This window comes from Onychostoma macrolepis, chromosome 22, assembly GCF_012432095.1.
Source record: "Onychostoma macrolepis isolate SWU-2019 chromosome 22, ASM1243209v1, whole genome shotgun sequence".
Taxonomy (NCBI): domain Eukaryota; kingdom Metazoa; phylum Chordata; class Actinopteri; order Cypriniformes; family Cyprinidae; genus Onychostoma; species Onychostoma macrolepis.
The window spans coordinates 22,957,731-22,967,076 of NC_081176.1; the positions used below are offsets into that span (position 1 = coordinate 22,957,731).

A 9,346-nucleotide genomic window follows, 5' to 3' on the forward strand; every position below is an offset into this window, starting at 1 on the left:
GAAACAAGATTCATATGCTTTTAATAACATGCAGTGAGTTCATCACCATCCAGCTCTGAAAATAGTTTTTCCCTCTGGGTTGAACTTTTTTTTTTACTCCAAATGCACTGTAACCGATTTCTGTAATTTGAACAGTATTTTACTGTATTATGTACAGTAAGATACTGTAAAATGTATATACAGTATTTTACTGTAAACTGCAAAGGATTATGGGAAAATGTATGGTCACTACAGTAAACTACTGTAAATTTACAGTAGTGAACTTGCCCGCGAAAAACTGACCAATGGCAAGGGAGATTTATTTTGTTTGCTGTTTGGTGGAAGCAGCGGTAAAAGGACAAAAGAGACACTTTGCACTGTTAACTAGACAAAAAGGTTAGTAGGCATATATTATTTCTGTTTTATGCAAAACTGAGATATTTTAAGATGTTTTAACTTATTAAAAGCAAACTGACATTATTCATCGTGCCGTTTTTCATGTCGGGAGTTGGGGCCTTTTTTTCTGACTGATGGCCGGATTAACGCCGCCATAACGGTGATAACATCGACTGGTGAGTACATTAATTTCACCTATATTAGTCAAAATAAACCTTATTAAACCGAGAAACACGTTTGTAGGTTTGGCTGCCCTTTGATGCAAGTTAGTTAATCTGGCCAGTCGTTACTTAACCTTAACAACGAACTAATGTGAAATAACGTTACTGAGGTAAAGTGCGTACACAACACCACTGTTTCAATTCAGTGGAGATTTTAAACAGTATTTTCAAGTAATTCTTTTGTTTGTTGTTTTCAAATTTCTAGTCTAGATTTCGTCGACAACGTCGGAGGTGTATTTTGGCGCCTCTTCTTGTGACTGGCATAGTTTCGATGATAACATCAACTGGTAAGTTAATAATGTCAGTTAGCCGAAGTTAACGAACACAGAGAAGCATAATATCTTCTGTAGCCTACACTGCCTCTTTATCGCAAGTGTAATTCTCTTCAAATGCTATTTAAGTTAAAAACGTGTTTACCAGTGTTGTATGTAACTTTAGAGACGGTTCCTATTCAGTGAGAGACGTAAAATAAAACCGCGAGCTAACATGAAATACTGAGGAAAACTGAGTTAAGAAATACCACTGTAAAGTACATCTTTTGTATTTTATTTTCAAGTTTGTGGTCTTGTGGTCATGTCTTCTGCATCGGAGGAGTATTGGAGTCTTTTCCTGTGATTGCCGTCGTAACAACAGGTGAGCTTTCATCTAATGTTACTAAAGTAGCCAAATTAGCCTCGGGCTGCAGTTCTCCACTAACTTACTTTTTAAAGAGAGAAGTTTTGCTTATAAATATAAAAAATGTGGTAACACTTTACAATAAGGTTCATTAGTTAACATTAACGTTAGTTTAAAACATTAATGCACAATGCTTCTACAGCATTTATTAAGCTTAGTTAATGTTAATTTCAGCATTTACCAATGCATTATTAAAATCACAAGCTGTGTTTGTTAACATTAGTTAATGCTCTGTGAACTAACATGAAATAAACAACAACTGTATTGTCATTAACTAACATTAACAAAGATTAATAAATAGTGTAATAAATGCATTGTTCATTGTTTGTTCATGTTAATTGATACATTAACCAATGTTAACAAATGACACCTTATTGTAAAGTGTTACCAAAAATGTTTATTTTATTCAAAATGTTTATATTACTGTATGGTAGTTTTTTTTCTGATCATAAACTATAGTAACACTAAAAGGGTGTTGTGACTCTGTCTGTTACAGGAGATTTCTTCAAGCAAAAACAGGATCCTGAATATGAGGGCAGAATCATCATACAGCCAGCTGTCCGTTTTACAGAAATGCAGAATTAGGTAACCCAAAATACATTTTGTTTTACATTGCATTTACATTCATGCATTTGCCAGGTGCTTTTAGCCAAAGCAAGTTATATTGTATTTAATGTAGGGGAGCACGGGACACAACCTAACACGGACTTTATTAGCATGTGTAAATCCACGTGGGGTTCAGAGTATAATTTTTTTTATACACTTTAATTTCACACTTGTCTAGTACAAATATGTTGAGTTGTTTCATAATTACAGGTGTATATGTTTTTCGTTATTTATCTCAAAAGAATGGAAGTGACAACATGCCCCGTAGGTGGGGTACATTGTAACATGTGAGGGGCATGTTGTAACATAACCATATGACAGCTTAAAATATTACCGGATCTAATGAAAAAATATACAAGACAAACTAAAATATTTTGTCAATAAAATAAAATCATTAACTTTTTCAAATAAAATAATGGCGTTTTTTAAGAATTAAAAATAATCTAATTTTGGAGTTTGACAATGAACACATTGCAACCATGCTTGGGACGGCCCTGATCGCAACACACAGCTACATATACAGTGAATTCAGAAATTCAGAAATGATACACTCCCCTCCCTCCACATACAGCTGTCATAGGACACAGGACACGACAAATGCTTTACATTTCTTGAAATAACAATTTCTGAACATTAAACATCGATTCTCAGTCTTTATTCACCTGCTTCTTGTGGTTTCTCATTAAAACTCATTAAAGTAAATGGTGTAAATTGCATTGCTAATGTCATAGAATAGCATAGTTTAATAATAGCGGGGCACATTGTAACGCAGTGTTACAACGTTCCCCATCTGTGCAACTGGAATTTAAAACTGGTTAATGTCTTCTGCTAGTTAGCGAATCTAAACTGATAACAGATTGGAGATTAAAATAATAGCAGATTTGTCTAATTTTAAATGAATACTAAAAACTGAGATGACAATTCACTTCAGCCAGAAATGTACTTCTGCTTTGGTAGAATAAATATTCAGCGACATCTTCAAAAGATTTTTGAATTTTGGTGCACTTTATTCTCTATATAGTGTTGATATGGCAGTAGTAAATACTGTAAATTTGGTTATGCTAGCATGTGTGGAAATATTTAAACCATGTGTGTTACAACTTACCCCGTGTTAGTTTGTGCCCTGCGCTCCCCTACACATTTTATTAAGTTATTAATTCCCTGGGAATCAAACAGGGATGGCGCTAGGGGTGTGTGGGCATCAAGATTGAGTTTTCATGTGCATTAAAATTATTTCTATTGAACCAGCACTTAGACAGCAAAATGCAGCTGCTTCAGGTATCTTTAACTTACTGTAGCCTATAAATTCATAATACCGATATCCCCATCTGACAAAATTAGATTACTGTTACTGCATAGCAACAAATATAGATTTTTAATCATGGTATTATAAGCACAGATTTTTTAGGACACACACACACACATTTAGAAATGACTAGATTATATGAACAGATCGGTTAGCATTTAGCATGGTCTGTGGCAGACTTTACTAAGTGTCAGGGCAACAAAATTCAATAAACAAGAAGTTAATATTAAGTGATTTAAATCATGAAAATAAATATTGTCTCTGCACACAACAGTGTTTCATTACTGAAAGAATTTACCTTTTTTGAATGCCTTGAATCAGTGATTCACTGATCCATTCATAAAAAACAGTTTCTTCATTCCTGAAAGAATCAGCAGTTTTTAATGAATAGATTGAATAAATGACTCAATGGCTCAGTCATTAAGACAGTGGCTTTCTGCCACCTACTGGTAATTTTAGTCTCATTTTTAAAAGTATCATTCTATTTTTTTTTCTATCATTTACATATTTTTGTGTTTATATTTAAAACATTAATTTCATAATATTATTTATGCAATTTGTAAGTGAAAATTGTAATTAATTACACTTGTCGCTTTAAAAAAAATTAAGCCACTTAGCCAATGTAACTTTTCAGCATAGCCTGTTTTATTTGACTTGTATCCCGTGTATTCTGATACATAAATGAATGTCTCTGGGCTAAGGCCCGTATATCCACTCACCCTAGAACCGCCTTTGGAATCACACCCATTAATTCAGCATTCTAGCACTTTGCTCTACTGATTGAGAATGCATTGTAAAAAATGGAGCTTTAATAATTTGAATGTGATGAATTATCAACTCATTATGTACCTTCCTTTGTAGGTGCGTTCAGATGTAGTATATAAGGTTTTATTAACATCAAAGTGCATACAGCACCAAGTTTGACAGTTGAGGCAAATTCTGTAAACACTGCTTTAAAAAATAATGTTTTTTTTTTTCTTGTGCTTGCAGGTTCATTCAGATCTTTGTGGCACCAAATGCATTGAAAGTCACAGGTCAGCTGGAATTCTGGAAAGAGGGTGCAAAGAAAAAGGATCTGCCTGAATCCCATCCTGCTGTTTCTCATCGGAGAGCTTGTCAACTTTGACTGTCAAAATGACTGAAATTTAACACAACACAAACTCATTTTTACTGTATTATTTGATTTTATTAACACTACCAGTCAAAAGTTTTTGAACAGTAAGATTTTTAATGTCTTCTGCTTACCAAGCCTGCATTTATTTGATCCAAAGTACAGCAAAAACAGTACAATTTTGAAATATTTTTACTATTTAAAATAAATGTTTTCTATTTGAATATATTTTAAAATGAAATTTATTGCTGTGAGCAAAGCTGAATTTTCAGCATCATTACTCCAGTCTTCAGTGTCACATGACCATTCAGACCATTCTAATACTCTGATACCCCCAAGCTTTTGAATGGCATAGTGTATAATGTTACAAAATCTTTTTATTTCAGATAAATGTTGATCTTTGGATCTTTCTGTTAATCAAAGAATCCTGAGAAAATGTACTAAACTGTTATGATGATGATGATAATAATAATAAATGTTTATCAGTATATTAGAATGATTTCTGAAGGATCATGTGACACTGAAGAGTGGAGTAATGATGCTGAAAATTTAGCTGTGATCACAGGAATAAATTACATTATAAAATATATTCAAATTGAAAGCTGTTATTTTAAATAGTAAAAATATTTCACAGTATTACTGCTTTTGCAGTAAATAAATGCAGGCTTGGTGAGCAGAAGATAATTATTTAAAAACATCAAAAATCTTACTGTTCAAAAACTTTTGACTGTTAGTGTACTTACTTGTTTTTGCTTTTCAGTATGTGTAAGTTTTGCCATGCTACAAAGTGCCCAGGGGACTGTTGTGATGCCCTTTTTTTCAGCTAGTTCATCCTAGAGATCAAGACCTGTAATTTGTATTTTTAAAAAGAAAATGTTCAACAATTAAAAAGAATATTATCAGAGCTAATGCTCATTGTGATTTTTATAGAGTTGGGGTGGTAAAAATAATGGATTACAGTGCTGTACCACAATTTGATTGTTTTTTTTACAGGTAAAAAATGTTTAAACTACATGAAAATAAACACTACAGCACTGATACTGTAAATGAAAATACGGTAAAAATACTGTAAATGAAAATACAGTAATAACACTGCAAATGAAAATACAGTAATAATACTGTAAATGAAAATACAGTAAAGCAATTATTATACTGTAAATGCAATTACAGTAATAATACTGTAACAATTTTTACAGTAATTTAAGCCATTGACAGTGTGGGACATGTTTATGTGTGAATGTTTGAAGTAGGAATGATTTTTTAATGAATAACGCATAGATGTTAACATTATCATTACCTTTTTTTTTTTTATATAATTTGACTTCTTTAACTTTTTTGTATCAAGAATATAATTCCTATTTTTTTATACATAATACATAATAAACATCTCAACATTTTGTAAAAACGTTTAAAGCAAATATATTATTAAAGTATTGTTTCATACCTTCACATTTCGGATATGGCTGATCCCATTTTCCATTTGACAGGCATTCAATCGTTCATTGTCCGTGCATCTTCAGGTCCACATCAGTGCAGCGAAAAACTAAAACATGTCCAGGTTTATAAGGTGAAACGATACCTGGATGTCCAGTTAAAATGTCAACACCGATGAGTTCTTCCCCCTCACAGGTAACTTCTGCATATAAAGAAATAAAATTCAATCATTATTACTGTTTTTTTTCAACAGGGACCCTTTGATTAATAGTACCAAGGACATAACATCACCCTTTAAGATCAAATCTGAGGAATTTAAAAAAGAAAAAAGGACGTTACATCTGGAGAGAGAAGAAATTCTAGTCATTTCAGTGTTCTGCATCTGGACTTATTTATCCTTTCATCAGAAGTCGTCATTTGTCTTAATATACTAGTTCAAGTATTAAACATACAATATTTATATGTGAAAATCATATAAGTTCATGAAATATACTTTGCACAACAGCCACAATGACTGGTTAATGCCAAACTGTTCCAGCAGGTCTTTTTTTTTTTCTTCTTTTTTTTTTTGCTGTATATTTTTTGTTGACTGGGGCTAGTCAGCTGTTAATCAACTCACTAAGAGATGAAGAAAGACATTGAACAAAATCTTCTAGTCATTGGCAGTTTGGGACAGGGTTCATGTGTGAATATTTGATGTATGAATGATGTTTTAATGAATAACACATAGATGTTAATTTTGCCTTTCATTTTTTTTTTTTTAATTAATAATATAATTCATGACTTTTTATACCTTATACATAATAAACATAGCAACATTTTGTAAAAAGGTTTAAAGCAAATAATACATTGTAGTATTGTTTCATACCTTCACATTTCGGATATGGCTGATCCCATTTTCCATTTGACAGGCATTCAATCGTTCGTTGTCCGTGCATCTTCAGGTTCACATCAGTGCAGCGAAAAACTAAAACATGTCCAGGTTTATAAGGTGAAACGATACCTGGATGTCCAGTTAAAATGTCAACATTGATGAGTTGTTCCCCCTCACAGGTAACTTCTGCATATGAAGAAATAATATTCAATCATTATTAAAAGATAGCTGTTATTTTACTGAAATAAAGCAGAGCAGAGCAGTGTAATGACAGCTAAATTTACTTCAAATTTAGACCCACATTTGGGTTTTATGGTTTTTATGAAATTTCATGGAAAATGAACAAAAAACCATATATAAATTCAGACAGGCATTATAAATAAAAGTGATATACAAACATGATATTATTATATGTTGTGCAACATATTAGATGTTTTTCCTTTAGCTACTTTGTGTATCATTGTGTTACCTTGAGCATTTGTTGAGACAGCCATGATCATTAATAGAAGAAAGAGAAATATCTCATAATATTTCATTTTAAGCTGTAAAACATGACAAATGGCTTAGTACAGTTTACAAAGCTAATAAACTGTATAAACAGTCTTGACTTAATCACCTACCAGATATACTTATTTACTTTCCTTATTCCTTTAGTGTTAAACATGAATGAGTACTGATGAAAACTGTGATTACCTGTTTTCCAAAAGATGTATTCATGAACTCTTAAGAGTGGTGGTGATATGAATCTCTGAAGTCTGTGTAATGCAGATAAAAAGCAACCGTCCTTCCCTCCGCCCCACCAAACAGGACTCAGCTCAACGCCCCAAAATGATTTGCTGAAAACCTGACAGCCCTCTTCTTCACGAATTCATGTTCCAGTTCAACTTACTGATATTGGAAAATATTTAGTCCATGTTTTGTCCATGTTTGTGCACTAATTACAGAACATTTCATATGACATGGCTGGCATTCCAGTTTGTTCTTTTAAAAGATGATAAAGTAAGCACAGAAAACATGCTAATAAAGTCTAATTCATGTAAATATCGTCTCATATAAATCATGATCATTATACATATAAGCATGTCAGTGGTCAAATTTAAATCAACAAGAAAGCCAGAGCACTGTTTCATTATGGCACAAAGTACAGTACCATTAGCAACTCAGTTCTGTATGCACTCCTGTGTTTTTTTATTTTTTTTTATTTTGTGCGCTAGTGATGTGTCAGTCATGAGCAATCAGTTTAAATTAATCTTTAATATGTCTCTGGAACATTCAGGACGTCTCAGCGAGGGATTCGTTTAGTTTGTGTTGACTGCGCATGCGCAACATCCTGCTGGTTCTTTACAGGAAACAGAAATGATTAGTTCATCTCTCGAGTCTTCGGGTTCGGGTTCGAGTTGTTCATCCCGTGACAGCCCCATAGATGCTATGCAGTCTGGAAAGAGAAATAATTAGTTTGTCTCCCGAGTCTTCGGGTCTGCGTCGTTCGTTCTTTTGACACGTGATGTGATAACAGTATTGGATACTGATGGAGAAATTGGTTAATAATTCCAATCTTCCTTTTAAGCACAAACGTAGTCAGTTGTTTTAACAGTTATGTGATGCATTTCTGATCTCAAATTAGATTTGTATTTATTACACTTCATACTTTCGTGAATTTCTGTCATAGTTTTCCATAACATTGAATGTGTGAGTAATAAAGTGTTGATTAATGCTTTAAACTTTATCCATATGATGGGGAAAATCACTTTGATAAAGCAAAGATGCCTAGCCTACAACTAGGTGTGAAATGACAAAGGCAGGTGTGAAGAAAAAAAAAAAATTAACCTGCTAAAAGTGGCTCCCAAACCTGTCCTGGAGGACCCCTTGCACTGCACATTTTGTATGTCTCCCTAATCAGACACATCCAATTTAGTTCTTGCAGTCTCTACTAATGAGCTGATGAGTGGAATCAGGTGTGTTAGATGAGGGAGACCTACAAAAGGTGCAGGACAGGTTTGGGAACCACTGTGCTAAATTGTTCCACAAGTCAGTGCTATGATTGACAGTGATAAGTGTAGCAATATGACAAAAAACATCTGACAAACTGATGTCAAAATAGGCCTGTGCATTAAGTAGTAGTATATATATATTTTAATGTCATGTCAGCATCTTAGGCTATTTTCATGGCAAAAAACACTTAAAAAAATACAGGTATGACAAATACAATAAAAACCAGCAAACAAACAAACACAAGTTATATTTTTTTACATTAACATATGATAAAAATTCTAAAAGGTTTTTTTTTTTTTTCTGGCAAAATTATACTAAATAACACTTTAAGTGAATTCCTGTGCATCGAGTGATGCTGAGTAAATTCAGAGTAACTAATCTACAGCAACAAGTCTTGGCTGAATTAGCAATTTCTACAGTTAAAGATGAAACTTAAAGCACTGTTTTTGATCAACGCTTAACAAGCTCTGAGCATTCCCTCTAAACCGGAGTGTACTGCAGAGTGTACTTTCTTGTACTGAGTGTACTGCTGTTTCTTAGCAGGAGAATGTCCAAATTTATATATATATATATATATATATATATATATATATATATATATATATATATATATATATATTATTATTATTTTTAAATAATATTATTATATAATAATAATATTAATAATAATAATAATATATATATATATATATATATATATATATATATATATATATATATATATAAAATAATAATTATTAATATTATTATTA

The 9,346-nt window shown here is 32.4% G+C and overlaps 1 protein-coding gene and 1 long non-coding RNA gene across 3 annotated transcripts in view; one reads left to right on the forward strand and one right to left on the reverse strand.

Annotated features, from left to right (window-relative positions):
* LOC131529943 (complement factor H-related protein 4-like) overlaps positions 1-7,387 on the reverse strand; it is a 51,929-nt gene extending 44,542 nt beyond the window's left edge. For both annotated transcript variants that reach the window (XM_058759956.1, XM_058759955.1), the window contains exons 1-3: positions 7,296-7,387; positions 7,072-7,144; positions 6,597-6,788 (exon numbers count right to left, since the gene is read on the reverse strand). In XM_058759956.1, the coding sequence (XP_058615939.1) occupies positions 6,597-6,788; positions 7,072-7,144; positions 7,296-7,319 (289 nt within the window). In that variant the 5' untranslated portion in view covers positions 7,320-7,387. The remainder of the gene's footprint in view (positions 1-6,596; positions 6,789-7,071; positions 7,145-7,295) is intronic.
* Positions 5-4,432, forward strand: LOC131529948 (uncharacterized). Its single transcript, XR_009268261.1, has 3 exons — positions 5-1,229; positions 1,768-1,856; positions 4,174-4,432. It is a non-coding gene; the product is annotated as an uncharacterized LOC131529948 (long non-coding RNA).
* Positions 7,388-9,346: the final 1,959 nt, after the last annotated feature.